The 16,515-nt window shown below is 32.7% G+C and overlaps 2 protein-coding genes across 2 annotated transcripts in view; one reads left to right on the top strand and one right to left on the bottom strand.

Annotated features, from left to right (window-relative positions):
• The window catches only part of LOC111502736 (uncharacterized), a 199,537-nt gene that overhangs the window by 63,610 nt on the left and 119,412 nt on the right, over positions 1-16,515 (top strand). The gene's annotated exons all lie outside the window — the stretch shown is intronic.
• Positions 4,366-7,095, bottom strand: LOC141485858 (uncharacterized). The gene has a single exon (XM_074183410.1). It carries the CDS (start codon positions 7,093-7,095, stop codon positions 4,366-4,368), a length of 2,730 nt encoding a protein of 909 aa, XP_074039511.1.

Raw genomic sequence — 16,515 nt, 5'->3', positions numbered from 1 at the left:
ATTTTTTTTTTATTCAAACACCATCAATCCATCTTTCACGAATCCTTCACTACTGCCTATGTGAGTAATGATAAGACGACGACCTTTTCCAACTGGAATTTTCAAACCAGTGGACCAACCTTCCATGAAGGCTTGTCTTCCACTTTTGATGTTCTGATCTTGCGAAACCTTCCGAGACGGTATGACCCTCATTGACCGATGTTTCATCCAAATAAAAAATAGATTTACTTAGTGCTCTGGCTTTCTTTATTTCTCTTAAATAGTTTCTTCTCCATTCTACAATCTCTGATTTTTCTATTAACATGCTCTTTCTATCTTGTTTTCCAAAAGTGAAATTCAGGTCTTGTAATATCTTCCATAATCGAGTTCTTCTTATATCGGGAAAAAAACTGTCTTCACGAATAACTGACAAAATTTCATTTAATGTAGGCATTTCGTTTTTTATGTAAAAAGAGTGTACTGTTCTCCTAATAGAATTCTTCACTTCTTCATCGATAACCAAACACTTTCTACCAGTGGATACTTTCGGCTCGAAAAAGTTGTTGTTTTCCTTGAGTTCCTTGAGAATTCTGAAAATTGTCGATCTATTGACACCGGTCATACTCGAGCATTTTTGCACTACTTCCCCCTTACTTTTAATTTCGGGCAGATATTGTATTCTCAAAGAATTATATACATTCATGACAATTGTTTTTTCATTTATATTCAATGGTGACAATTTCGGACGCTTCACGATTCCCGAACAACTAGCTTCCATGTTGTATAGCTGTTTAGTCAACGCGCTCTCGAAGTAAACTAAAGAATATCACGAATAACCCCGCTAAAAAGCCAAGTCGGTCTTATTGTTGGGTGCGATGTGTCTGTTGACAGTATAATTCAAAGGAATATCTATTTATACCGCCTTCAAAAAAACAATGTTTTTTCAATCCCCTTCAACTATATACCTATTTGTCGAAGACTGTCTTGGTTACTACTGGACATATTTTAACATTTGTCATAGTAGATTTGTTATTTTGTTTGTTATATTGTATTTTCGTTGTATAAATTTATTTTTTCAATTCGTTTAGAGTGAATAATTTGAATGCAGTATGCCTATGGCATTAACATATATATATATATATATATATATATATATATATATATATATATATATATATATATATATATATATATATATATATATGTTGTGCTGTCATCATATAGGCTCTACTCTCGTTCACATTCAAGTTTTCGTATTAAAATGAACTAGAGAATATACAAAATATTATAATTCCAGGATGAAAAACATTTCGAATCATTTCAGTTATAGACGATTTGCCAAACCAACATACGTACATACAAATTTTCTTCGATTTCGTGAACTATTATACTACAAATATTACGTAGTTGAGATAAAGATCTAATCTGATTCATTCAATTGTTCTGACTTTCTCGTTCAGTGACATTGCTTTCTTCATTTATTAACAAATTCGAATTGTAGAAATATTCTGGCACGAATGATACCGGAGCTGTTATACTTGTTTTAATAAACTCAATCAAAAAACATTATAATGAGCTCTTTATGCTCGATTGAATTAGAGACACTATTCTATAATTGATACGATATTAAAAGTACTACTCATGCCCATTCTTCACCGGTTTTTACCGGTTTTATCAGAAATACCATCTCGAAACTATTACTCCTTTGACATTTTTCACATAGTTGTGGAATTGCGAGGATACTTCCTTCCGGGTGCTATACATTACTCAAGATAAAGTTACGGTGAGATTCATGTTATAGAATATAAGAATAAATACTTCAATTCATTTCTTATATTTCTAGGAACACGTGAGTCGAGTTTTCTGCGGGTCAACGGTGTAGTGCGACTCCCTTTTACATTAAAAACATACACTTTCTATCATTACTTTTTAGGTTTGTCAGGGGACGGAACGTTATCTGAACGATCGTAAAAATAGAGAATGAAAGTCATCGAAGAAAAATAATCACCTCCTGACAATCTGACTGAAATACAAAATATTACAAAAATTACTAAATAGTTCGAATTGAATGAAATTTAAAAAATGCAAAAAAGGTTGTTGCCATACTTGTCTTCTGATTCTTTCACTTGTCAGATTTTCAAAACGAAGACGTGCTTTTATTCTAAATCATGGAAATAGAACCCAAGGGAATGAGCACTCAAATCGCCGAGTGACGACTGAAGTATGATAAAATTATAGTAAAATGAATCGAGTAAGTCACAAAAAGGATGTGAAGCTTTATAACTCCTATTTAATTATATGCGAGCGCTTTCGATAGCTAGTCGTACAGATCTGGCGAATTATTGAAAATACCCAAATTTCGTTTGACAACATCCAAAATGCATTCATTCAACTTGAATTGATATAATAAAATTCCGTCAAAATTAAGAATTCCTAATTTTAATCAGTTCAAAATCATAAACAATATTTGAAATCTAAATGTTTTCACAGTGTGTAAGAATATTTACAAAATGATTTTTGACATTATTATAGTTGTATATAATAATATATAAGAAGGGGAAGTTTGGTAATCTTGGTATAGAATTCTTGTTGCAGATTTAAGATATTGTTAGTCTTTTTTAAAATTGTATGTTTATGCTATTTATATTTTTGTTTTTTTAATATCTAAAAATTTGTTCAGAATTTGTGAGAATTAGACTGTTATTTATATATATATATATATATATATATATATATATATATATATATATAGAAACACAAGTTGATATCGGACATAGCACTCATGAAAGTGGCAAACCATAGACACGTGTTTCGGGCTTTCTTGTGAACACGAGATCTATCAACTGAAACCACAAATGTGAGGTTGGCTCCTGTTGGTGGCTCCGTGCATTTGTATTTCTATCTTTTGGTAACCAAGTGTTGCCCATCCTTACACTTGGCTGCACCATACTGATGATGGGCCAAAAGCCCGAAACACGTGTCTATAGTTTGCCACTTTCATGAGTGCTATGTCCGATATCAACTTCTGTTTCTATATCAAGACACTCAATAACTTTCATATTATATATTATATATATATATATATATATATATATATATATATATATATATATATATATGACCTGCTAGAAACATTATGTAACGTAGTTAAATGAACGAATCTATCTATCATCATCTAGGCTCTACTTAAACTTAACAACTCAACGTGTCATCCAGTTATATGTCCTTTTATACGGTATGAACGCGCCTCAATAGAGGTACCAGGTTCTTTAGGTAAATTTCCGTGTATTTGGTTTATATCAGGTACTATTCTTTGTGTTGGATATTCGATATTCTCTAGGTTTACTGTTTCTAGGAGTGTGTATTGATTTGTTTAATATATTCAATGTTAGGTCTTGTTGTGTCCTGATTTGTACTTGTTCCTCGATAAGTGGAATAAGTGGGATAAGAAGCAAAAAAATCTCAGACTTCTTAGAGACATACTGATCGATAATTCTTATCCCAGAAAACTTCTTAATAAAATAATTTTCAATACTGGCAGTAATACAAATTCTGATGTAATTAACAGAAATGTATGTAATGATAGTTCACCTATCAATATTTCTTATAAATCTATACCTAACCTTGGAAATTTATCTTCAAATATCAAAAAACTTTTTCATAATGAACAAAATATCAAAATATGCCAAAAAAATATTAAAACTATAAAGAATTTGAATACTAAATTGAAAGATAAAACTGATACAACAAAAAAGTCAAATGTGATTTATAACATTCCTTGTAATAATTGTAACTTGAATTATATTGGAACAACATCTAGAATTCTTAATGATAGAATAACTTCACATAAAAGTGATATAAAGCTCAATAAAAAATCATGTGCATTAGCACAACACTCTATAGAAACAGGTCATAAACCAAATTTCTCTAATATCAAAGTTTTACATACGGAAAAAAATATTTCCAAACGCCTTTTTCTTGAAATGGTGGAAATTAATAAGTCTTCTGATTGTATGAATAAGAAAACTGACATTGATAATCTCAGCAGTATATATAGTAATTTACTAGAACTACATCAAAAACATAATAATAATGAAAGATGTATCAATCAATAACTCTTTCATTACAGTAAAAAATTATCAAATCATCATACCAGTGGCGGATTTAAGGAAAAAGGCCCAGTGGGCAAAATTTCTTTAGGGCCCCCCCCCCCTTAGAAAATTATGTTGTGTCAGGTGTTCCATGGAAAGTGAAAGACATATGTTTTAAGAATTTATTGAATATAAAAATGTTTTCATTTATTATAAATGAGCATTATAAAAGTTGTATTCTATTTACATCGAGAAAATTTACATATTTTAGAATTTACGAAACCAAAATAAATTTTTAATTTTTGAATAAACTGCAGCACTCCGGGAAACTGCTGATCAAATTTTTTTCAACTATGAAGTTCAAATATTGCAATGGACTATGCTTGTTAGAATCTTGTTCTTGTGAGAAATATATCTCAACAAAACTGATTAGCTCATACTTCAGAGCAGTTGTAAAAAAACTTGGATATTTCTCCATCAAATTGCACACATTTTTTTCAACTTCTTTTTCTTCCATGTTTTTGAATGATTCAGGTTTGAGAAATCCGAAAAGTGAGTTAATCTCATCAAAACCTTTGGCCCTTTCTTGTAACTCACTGCACATTCTGTCCAGAACTTCGAAGTACCCAATGCGATGTTTCGTTGCCATATCCAGAGAACTGTCCTCTGCTTTCTCGCCTGGCATTTTTTTCGTTCGTCGTTGTCTAATGATCGGAAAATCCGGATTCTTCCATCCCATCTTCTCCCATTGAGATTTAGCTTTCGAAACGAAAGAATCATACTTGCTCTCCTGACGCAAGTTTTGCAAGTTCTTCATCACATTTTCAAGACAATTTTGGGCCATCAAAAGATCAACTTCTTTTTTTTGTAATTGCATTTCAGCAATGTCAATGAATGATAGGACTGAATGCCACCATGTCAGATTTAGCAAAAATAGCCAATTGATCGCCGAAAGTAGAGAATTTGCGTCCATTATATCTTCTCCGGTAGCCCTTTCTCTCGATGTTTCTCGTTCTAAACAGTTGACAACACAGTCAAGATTTTGGATGATTGCTTCTACTGCTTTTAACCGTGCAGACCAACGAGTATCACTCAAGCCTTTGATGTGGAGTCTTCGTTTCTGTGATAGCGATTCGCTTTCAATATCTTCCGGTGGCACAGCACACTGTTCATCTCGTGTCTCTCTTCGACAGTCAGAGTTGGTCTCAAAAAGTTCTAGTTTCAATTCTTCCAGAAGTTGAATGCCGAAAGATTTTGTATTTTGAGACAGATTTTTGCTTTCATCCAAAAGGTTTTCCCATCGCCGATGAGACTGCGAGAAGTAGTTGAAAATTCGCTGTAATGTTGCGAAAAAGAGTTTGATTGAAGGGCTGGCGAATTTTTCAGCTGCATGAGATAGAACCAGGTTGAGTTGATGCGCTGTACAATGGATGTACGGAACGAAGGCCTTCTCTCCAACATATCTTCTGATAAGTGCTTGCAATCCATTCAGCTCTCCTGACATAACAGGCGCGCCATCGAAAGCTTGACCACATAAATGAATTTTTTCAAATAGATATTTTTCAAACAAGACCCCAATAATATCATGAGAAATCGAGACAGCATCCCCTTTTTTGATTCGAATGAAACATAAAAAACGTTCTTTGATGCATAGTTCCTTGGCTCCTGTCTCATATTTTTGGATTGTAACGTATCGCACCAATATAGCCATTTGGTCCAAGTGAGCAACATCAGTTGTTGAGTCAGCGATCAATGTGAAAAATTTTGCTTCTTTGCATTCATTAATAATAAAATTTCGCGTTTGATCAGCCAAGATATTCAATAATTCGAATGTAATCGTTTTGCTCAAGTACTTTATCCGATTCGAGGATTCGATGTGATCATGTAGAGTCGAGTTATGTCGGGAGATGAGTTTGATGATAGACAAATATATACCAGGATTTTCTTCATCCATTTTTTCACGATGACCTCGAAACGCGACACCCAAGCCAGACAAAGTTCTTATGGTATCAAAAAAAATGTTCAAGACGTAACGCCATTTTTTCGCTTCTTCGCTAATTTGTTGATTTAGTTGATGACTGATATCAGCTTTCTTGAGAAAACTTGCTGCTGCAACGGCATTCTGGAGATGAGCCTTGCTCAAACTGTGAATTGAAATGGATCGCTGAACATGTTTCCAATCCGTGTAACCAGTGCACCATATACCTTTTTTCGTAACCTCATTTCCAAATAGCCAGCAATAATGGCAATAAGCATAATGTAGAGTCGGTGAGTATGATAACCAAGGGCTAAGATCATTTTCGTCGAAAGGCTTCTGCATACGTTTATAATAATACTGCGAGTTGAAATGGCGCCCATTTTCTGTGAGTTTGAATTTGCCATTGGGCATATCAGCTTCTGTAGGTTGACAAGGGCCAGCAAGTAAAAGCATTCTTTTCTGATCTTCGTTCAAAATCCGATTCTTATAAATTGCTTTGTCATTGTTGAATTTCGATACTATTAGCGCAGAAAATAATAATTCAGATTCGGACATTGGTTCTTTATCAAATGAATCAGTGAGTGCGGAGTTATCTTTCTGTTCATTATTGAAAAACGACTGGTCATTAACACTTCTGTCGACGGAGGATTTTTCTCGACTAACACTAGTCTCAGGTCCAGCTTTTACCGGTTCGTTCTCCTGCTTGATTTCTACTATACCTTCGTCATTACAAATTTCTTGGTAGATTAGCGGCGATTTTGTAGCCAATGTTTCATAGCTTGATTCGGTATGTCTTTTGGTAGATGAACTGGCGAATAGGGATTCTTGTTCTGCTGGATGAAATTCGATTTCCGTGGAGCTTTGATCATCGTCGTTTTGAAATTCTACTGATGTTGACTTTGGTGTTGAAGTTGTAGCTGGAAAGAATTTGCTGACTTTAGTCTGCTTAGGGTCTATTCCAGCATTTTCCAATTTTCTTTTTTCTCTATTTTTCCTCTTTTCAAATCCACTTTTTTCTTTTGTTTTTTCCATGTCAGCTAAAACCATTAATACACAATTTTTGAATTACAAAGGAACAACTGTTTAGTGACAAAATATTTCACCGAGGCTACCGAGGCGAGGAAAAGTGAGGGTTAGGGATGTTGATTTTTGGAAAAAAATTGGTTTCGATTTTAGTTGATTTTTCCAGAAGAATCGTTTTGGACATTAATTTTGTTGAAGAAAAAATCGATTAAATCGAAAATCAATAAAAAAATAATTTCAAGCGATAATTAATGCTATTAAAGGATTTTTTAAAGGTATCATTTTCGTTGTGAGAAGAAATAATATTATAGGTACAGTAGAACTTGGATAATCTGAAGGTGAAGGGACCGATAAAAAAATTCAAATTATCTAATTATTCGAAATAAAGATGTTGATAGCTTCAGGTCAATCAATAATAACAATAGCATGCGTTGGGTAAAAAAATGTTCACTACATTCTAAAAAATAAATCTGCACATGTGCTCTCAATGAGTGGAGTGCTTAATTATATAAATAAATAAATTTAATGTACATACCTAGAGTATCTGGAATCAAGTTGTTTGTTATCGAATGAATTCACAATTTACATTTCAAACGACTGCGGCACTTGTCAATAAACACTGGATAAATGATAAACGATTTCGATTGACACGGAAGTCGACAGAACTTGTAGAAACTACTCCAGTACAGTACTGTTCAACAACTTGGAGAAGGCTGATGTATGTCAAAAGATCTACCCGATCCCCCACTTTTCTACACATCGGCCTTCCCCTTCTCTAAGTTGTTGAACAGCATAGTGATAGTTCCCGCGCATGCGCGGGAGCACCCGGGCCCGGGGGCCCCTTTAGAACGTTTTTGATAAGTCAGAATATTCGACAAACTCTGAGAAAATCGTAGACGGTTTAAATAACTGATTTATTACAAAAGTTATTTGATTTTATATTTAATAACCCCTGATAACAGGGGGCCCTGAATGACAATTGAACTTGTGCGGTCCACAAGGGAAGGTGTAACTTTTAGCATGAGAGGCCCTGAGCCTTTCGTCGGTGGGGCCCAGTGGGCAAGCGCGCTTTTGCCCACCTGTTAAATCCGCCACTGCATCATACCCATTGAAAAATGACATTTATGTGAAGGTATGACATTTGTCAAACCCACAAAAAAAATCGTATACATGTTAACTTTCATGTCAATTCTATCTTCAATTTATTGTTTTTCACTCATTTTTAGGCCCTGAAGAAGCTTCCCATTAGAAGCGAAAGCTTGGCAAAGTAAAGCAGAGTTTGATTTTTGATTTTTTGACTGAGAGACCCTGTTAATCCATTTTACCATTTTACCATATATATATATATATATATATATATATATATATATACCGACAACTGCGGTAGCAGAAATTTGGGAAGCTAGCCTGAAATGTCATCGGAAAACGAATCCACATGTTTCTAGAAATGATATGAAATCTAGAAAGGTTAATGCAGTCAAGCTGCTGGAAAATAATTTCATGAAAATCAAAAAATGAATAGATAAGTACTCTTTGATCATTCCCATATTGATTTCAATTTAAGAGCCACCGGTAGACAGCTGTTTCAGCCTATTGGGCATCGTCAGTACCGGGCAGGCGGTCCTCGATTGAAGACAAAATGGGAAAAAACCAAGAAAGTACTTGATAAAAATAGCTGCGTAAACGCAAGCGAAACATAAGTGGAACCACCTATTGGTGTGACACCAAGTCAACTTGCCAAGTTTTTATGTCAGTGTTGATGGTTTGACCAATCAACTGACAACTGCGGTAGCAGAAATTTGGGAAGCTAACCTGAAATGCCATCGGAAAACGAATCCACATGTTTCTAGAAATTATATGAAATCTAGAAAGGTTAATGCAGTCAAGCTGCTGGAAAATAATTCTATGAAAATCAAAAAATGAATAGATAAGTACTCTTTGATCATTTCCATATTGATTTCAATTGTAGAGCCACCAGTAGACAGCTGTTTCAGCCTATTGGGCATCGTCAGTACCGAGCAGGCGGTCCTCGATTGAAGACAAAATGAGAAAAAACCAAGAAAGTACATGATAAAAATAGCTGCGTAAACGCAAGCGAAACATAAGTGGAACCACCTATTGGTGTGACACCCAAGTCAACTTGCCAAGTTTTTTATGTCAGTGTTGGTGGTTTGACCAATCAACCGACAACTGGGGTAGCAGAAATTTGGGAAGCTAACCTGAAATGCCATTGGAAAACGAATCCACGTTTCTAGAAATGATATGAAATCTAGAAAGGTTAATGCAGTCAAGCTGACGATGCCTAATAGGCTGAAACAGCTGTCTACCGGTGGCTCTTAAATTGAAATCAATATGAAAATGATCAAAGAGTATTTATCTATTCATTTTTTGATTTTCATGGAATTATTTTCTATATATATATATATATATATATATATATATATATATATATATATATATATATATATTTTCTTTGATTTTGTGGGTTCAGCAGTCAAATAATGTGAAAAAACTTTCGAAAAAACGGTTTTTATTTACAATATTTGCCAAGTTTTCACTTAATTTTAAAGCTTCTTCAGGGCTATCTAAAATACAATTTGGTTAATATTGATACTTACACTAAATGTAAAAAAATATATACAAGAACATTGTATAAAATAATTGTAGAAAGTTTGTAAAAAATTTTTGTAAAAAGATTATATTTAAATTGACTTAATAGTTGTCAAAATTGATATAACTCTGTTTAACAATTATGAAAAACAAATAGTTGATGTTCATGGAAATATATAGTTATGTTTGATTTATAACAAAATGTCAGAGAAAATTCGTGTTCGATTTAATAAATTGAAAAAAGAAATACATGATGGAAAATTTTCAATGATGTTACTTACTTTTATTTATGTCTAAATGTAATAAATTAATAATAAGCCAACTTTATTCCAAAGAAAGGGTGGATTATCAGGTGATTTTCATCTGAACCACTACACGATCCTTACAATGGTATCACTTACATAATACCGTCACAAATTCAATGCTTTGGAAATAAATTAGATCAATTAGATAAATTAGATCCTATTGGCAGAATGCCTGATATTAATGAAGAAATGTAATTAATAGTGATAACTATTATAAAAAAGTCTGTCACTAGTAGAGAGAATACTCTGTTAGAGAATTGCAGAACGATATATGACAATCATTGAGTGAGAAAGAGCAGTATTATCTTTTTTATTAACCCGCTTTTATTAGCTTCACCTGTATATATGTATGTTCGGGATCTGTATTTGAAAGAATTATCGACATTATTGCTTGATCTATTCGGGGCAGATGGCGCTGTACGTAACCTCCTGGATATAATTCGAACTCACTTTACATGTATTTCTTCATTTGAAAAAAAGTATTTTTTTATATTAACACTGCCTTATTTGTAACCCTCCTTTGCGCGCCTGCTGCCTTGGGCTTGGTGGCTGATTTTCAGGCTCCCTTTCCGGAATCGGAAAATATCAATAGTATTTTTTTTAAACAATACAGGGCTGATTGATCCCAAAGTTTAGATAGAATAAATATAGGTTAAAAAGCCAAAAAAACACGCTTTTATAGCATTCGAAACTAAAAAATGAAAATAAATATAGTTTAAAAAACTAAAAAATACGCTTTAAAGAACATCGAACTGAAAAGTTGAAAATAATTTTTTTAAATAAGCTTAAAACAAAAAAGAACGAAAAATATTAGAATTATTCAGAAAAAAGCGTGGGCGTTTTGTATTATATTTTTTGTATATCAAGCGCTTTTTTCACAATAATACTAGTATTTTCCGTTTGTTATTGTTTTAAGCTTATTAAAAAAAAATATTTTTCACTTTTTAGTTCCATGTTCTTTAAAAGCGTGTTTTTTAGTTTTTCAAACTATATTAATTTCAATTGTAAATTAAATACTGTCTGTACTTACTGGGAAAGTCTGAAAATAATTCGGCAGCATAATATGAAAAGCTACGAGTGAAAATGGAAGTAGTGATTTTTTCATTTTTGAGGTAATGATCAAGATCGATCTAGTAATCCTCAATTGCGTATTTATAAATAAATTCTCACATACCCTCTTTTGGAATAATTTCATACTTCCACTTTGTGAATTCTGAACTGCTGTTTCTAGTCTCCATGAATTCAAAACCCTGAAATAATATTCCTGAAATATTCGAAAACGTATCTGAGAAATGTTTAGGGACCTTCCTACTGTAATATAACTGTACTTGGCAAGATAAAGGCTATAGTTAGTTCGAATTGAGTTAAATTGATTAAAAAACTTCAGCCATAAAATAGGTAGAAAAGTAGTTATTTATATAATTGGAATACCATGGCATTATAATCACGTTAAGGGTTATAAAAGCTGTTGAAGCCTGAGGGACATATCATTTTTATTTATGACTCTTTCTTGATTGCCATTTAATGTTTTTCCTGTCGTGAGAACAACCTTATTATCACTGTGATACACATTAGTTTATCTGCAATGAATAGATATGAAAGGAAATGTGGAGTAGATGCTTATATCAAATGATAGCAATTGCAACTGAGTAATAAATTACATCAAAAGATTAACGGAATTCGGGATTAATGAGCTCAAGTTTCACATACATTTTGTTTAATGATGGAGAAGTAAAAATTTCAAAACTATTTTTTTTTTAGTTTAAGGTCAAGGTCAATATTATTTCGTAATCGGGAATATGTTTTGTTGTTGATTATTATATTGAACTAGCAAGGATTGATCACTTTATTATCAAAATCTACATATTATACCTATTTCAAATCACATGAATTAACGCTTTCGCTAACAAAGCTATTATACGACGTTTTTTGTAAAACCTATCACAGTGAACACTTTAAAGTAAACTGAATTAGTAAGTTTTAATATGGATTTTGAGGAAATGAATATTTTGAAATAAATTTCAAAATATTAATCTCTCCCAAACTATCTACACAGTAGGCTAAAACCACGCTGGATATTGAATTAAATCTGACAAACATTTATGCACATAGTAAAAATAAAAATCTCAAAGTGAAGAAAATTATCTCGATTTAAAAAAGTCTTACTCTCCTATATTCATGAAGAAATATTTTTTTAAACAGAGAAACATATACTCTCAAGTTGAATTTGAATCATTATTTCAAATGGACTGAGTAAACGCTTCTTTTAAGAAAAAAAATAATATTCCACCAAGATTGTGCATACATTTCAATAGAAATAATCACATCAGCTCAAGAGAAGTAAGTATGTATTCTTCAGTCTAAGCGAAATTAATCTCGAAGCAAAACTGTTTTGGGTTTTGAAAGAATGATATGTTTACTTGGAACATTATTTAAATGTCTCCGTATGAGAAATTAATTTTTTTCCTTTGAAGAGAAGCATTTTTCATTGAAACACTTCTATTTGTATAAATCAAATAAACTCATTTACTTAATCAAAGATGAACTTATGCTTCTGTTTATAAAATATCCCTCTCATTTGGATGTATTTAGTTACTTGAATCCAAAGTATCTCATCTGTAATATGAACAGCTATAAGTGGTAAGGAAAGAAACTAAATAATACATTACATAATATGATTGGTTTATTTGAAGCAATTGCAAATCATACATATTATCCTGAAAAAGCATGTGATAAAAACAAAACCTAATAGAGAACTAAATTTTCTATGCTAATCTTTGCTTGAATATCATAATCCAACCGCACACTTTTGAGAGATCATACAGTTATACAAATAACATAAATAAATATTCAATAAGAAAACATATATAAACAAGGGAAATATTCTTGACAAACTGCAAATTAACAAATGAAATGAAATCGAAGCCTATAAACAACATTACAACTCAGACAAGAAAATAAATTAATTTATTAGTAATTTTACACAAATGAAGTTTTTAAAACTAGATGCCATTCTGGTAAATAACATTAAAAAAATCACTATCGTCTATCAAGTTCTGCATTTTGCTTTTGTTCATCCACAATTGCCGGAACATCACTTGGATTCTGAAACGAAAGAAAAAATCAGCACATCATCCTTAGCCACTATTTCAAATATAAAGAAAGGTTAAAATATGAAAACAGCAGCCACTTAATCAAAAAAAAAATTTTTCAATAAACACTGTTTAAGTGGGTTTATTCCGTTAACCAACCCAATTGTTGTTCGCATGCGAATGACAACCCTCAAAATTTTAAAGTTGTCTGAGGTCTTATTATTTAACATACGATTCCTAGCAAGTTAAAAGGTGCTTAAATATTATTTGATCAGAAATGAATAATCAATTCAAACGACGTACCTCAAATCCCTTTGAAGTGGACAGATGTCTATACAGAAAAACTGCCTTTCAAAATAATAATTTTGGAACCGTTATAGGAATTCAAAGTGTCGTGTGAGTATTATTAGAGGATCAATGAAAAATATTAAATATTTCATTGAAAAAATGGAACTCATGATCATACAAACATACTTAAAGGAATATGATTCGCTATTTAAATAACAGCATTCACTGTTTTCACGTTTTTGGAAATTCATATTTCATCTCTGGTGAGTTTGGTAATATTTCTGCCTATTTCTTACATTCCTTAAGAAAATCTATCAAATAATTTCAAGCTGAGTAGGGTATATTCAATTTGTTTCCAATAAATAACATAAAAACATTTCTGAAGTGATTACAGAAAGCAAAGACGTTTCGGAATTCAACAAACATTTACATGTTGAAATCAGAAAGTGGCTGTCACATATAGAAGCTTTTTAAACCTACTGGTGCCTATTTTGGTACTTTTTGTATTATAATTTATTATCGAAACTATAAGTACCTCTTTCAATAAAAAATGAATTCGGTCTAAGAGAAAATCAAATTTTATTTAGAGAAAATGCTCTTATTTGAAACAAGATAAAATGTATGTTCAAAACAAGAGATTAGCAAATTTGAATCAACGTGGAGGATTTTTCAGTTTAAATTAATATACACTTGCAGAGCTCGGCAAATGTAATAATGCATGTGTGAAAAATTACGGAGCATTGGTATAATTTTTGCAAAATGAAGGCAAAATTAAGAGTTGTCGTCAAAGTTTACTACTTTCTCTTCGGTACTACGTATACAACGCGGTACTTACTGATATAGCGGAGTTTTATCCAATTATAATACTTAACTCATGATAATATCTTTCAACCGTGCAAGACCCCAGTCTTGTAAAATCTGTGCCATTATGGTAGCTACAAAATAATCGGAAAGACATTGCACTGCCTACAGACACATAAAACACTTCCTCCTCAAAATCGCAACACACCAACATCACTTTCCAATACATACTGGCGCGTACGCGATGCTTACAACGGAATTCCCCGCTCCCCTCTCACTTAAGAGGGCCATAGAAAGACCAGAGCACCACAGGTTTTTTCAAACTGAAATGAATGAAATACTTCTTTAAAAGAAACTCTGTTCATTCTATACAAAATTCCTGTTATTTTCAGTCGATCATAATATAGTTTTGTATGTAAATTCACAAAACTCTTGTTATAAACGAATAGAGTTATTTGAAGGGATACAGTATTAAATTCAAACAAACACTATGTGTTCAGATCAAGTTGATATTGCTCTCCATTTGAAACAGTGTATTTTTCCCTTCAAATAGGTGGTGGATTTTGAGAATATACTATATTTTCTAGATTCAAAATAGTTCATCTTCGCAATGATATAATCAAACGAATGATGTCGTTGAAAGGCCAAGAAATTTGATTTCTTTGTTGAAAAAAGTGTGATTTTCTGGTGGAACATGGCGATGTTGGCATAAAGTAATAGTTTTTCCAAAAAAGATACAAATTTCAAAGCAACCTATGATCTGAATACTTTTTACTGTGCAAGATTCCTCACAGAGGCTAGTCTCGCGGATGTTTCTCGTTCATCCAGCAGCAGGACCATGCTGAAATTATTCAAGTAGATCACCTGCATAATTTCAGCGTGGTCCTGCTGCTGGATGAAAGAGAAACATCTGCGAGACTAGCCTCTGTGAGGAATCTTGCATAAATGTCTGTCGGATATAATTCAATATCCAGCGTGGTTTTAGCCAGGGAAGTAGTGATTTTTTGACAGGCTTGGTACTTGGGCAAGATTAATATTTGGAAATTTACTTATTTCCCAATATTCATTTCCTTATACGTATGTCTCTCCTCGATAGTTTTCACTTTTGAATATGGATTTTCATCAATTCAATTGCTGTAACACTTGTCGAATTGTCAAATTTTTTTATTCGATTATCAAAATTCAGAAAAATTTCGAAATTTCTGATGAAATTGCCAAATGCAGAAAAAAAATCACTTTACTTGCTTTCGAAAAAATTAAAAGATGTCTGCGTCAGAAAATATCCCAAATTACTGAATGTTACAAAAAAGCGTGAAATGTATTGATATAACTGTACTTATTGCTTAGATATTCAGTGATTTCAATGGTAAAAAGAATTCAATGGGATGTATAATAATATTAACATCGATGTTAATACAAACCCTGTAATACAAACTATGTTTTTTAGACCTATGAATGTCAATAACGTTAATGAAATTATTGAATTATTACCAAACAAAAATTTTCAGGTATTTCAGGTTTTTCATGTATTTCAGGTATTTCAGTAGTAAAACAATGCATATCATAGCATAGCATAGCATAGCATTGATGCATAGCATCTGTTATTTCATTGTACAAAAAGATTTATCCTAGTAATGTTGAAAACTACCGAACAATTGCATTACTTAGTATTTTCTCTAAAATAATTGAAAAAGTGGTTGCTCGAAGAATGGATGCGTATCTGAGTTCTTTCAATTTAATAACAAACAATCAACCCTAGGTGCCACTGGGTCCTAAAATTCTTAGTCCAGCCGCTTCCTTGGCTAAAGAGTCGGCAATGCGATTATCTTCACTCCTGTCGTGCCCTTCAACCCACCTCAGGATAATGTTATTATCTACCGAGGCTTTGGCTAAATCTTAGTGACACTCTAGTACTAGCCCTGAGGTTATACGTTGTCTGTTCAAGGCTAATAGGGCTTGTCTGCTGTCAGTACAGATTGTTATGTTTTTGCCAGAAATTCCTTTCTTGGTTATTTCTTTTGGGCCGATTGAGATACCAGCCAGTTCTGTTTGGACCACGCTGGTATTTCCTCTCATTCCCCACTTAGTGATCTGGAGTACATTCCACACCCTGAACCTTCTCTGGTTTCTGAGCCGTCTGTATAAATCCGTTATGCATTTGTAACATCTAACTCTATGTTCTGCTTAATTTGTATTTTGTAGGGTTCATTAAACACAAACCTGGGTTCAATTGCATCGCTTGTTGCCTGCAGCAGTAAGTTGCGCAGTAAGCGCTTCCCGCCATAGACCCAGCCTCAATTGACCCATTCCTACTTCAAACTTTACACCACCATGGCCATTAACGCAAC

Source organism: Leptinotarsa decemlineata, unplaced genomic scaffold (assembly GCF_025532065.1).
Source record: "Leptinotarsa decemlineata unplaced genomic scaffold, Ldec_3_MD MMD2_tig00026340_RagTag_RagTag, whole genome shotgun sequence".
NCBI lineage: Eukaryota > Metazoa > Arthropoda > Insecta > Coleoptera > Chrysomelidae > Leptinotarsa > Leptinotarsa decemlineata.
This window is presented reverse-complemented; position numbering and strand designations above follow the sequence as displayed.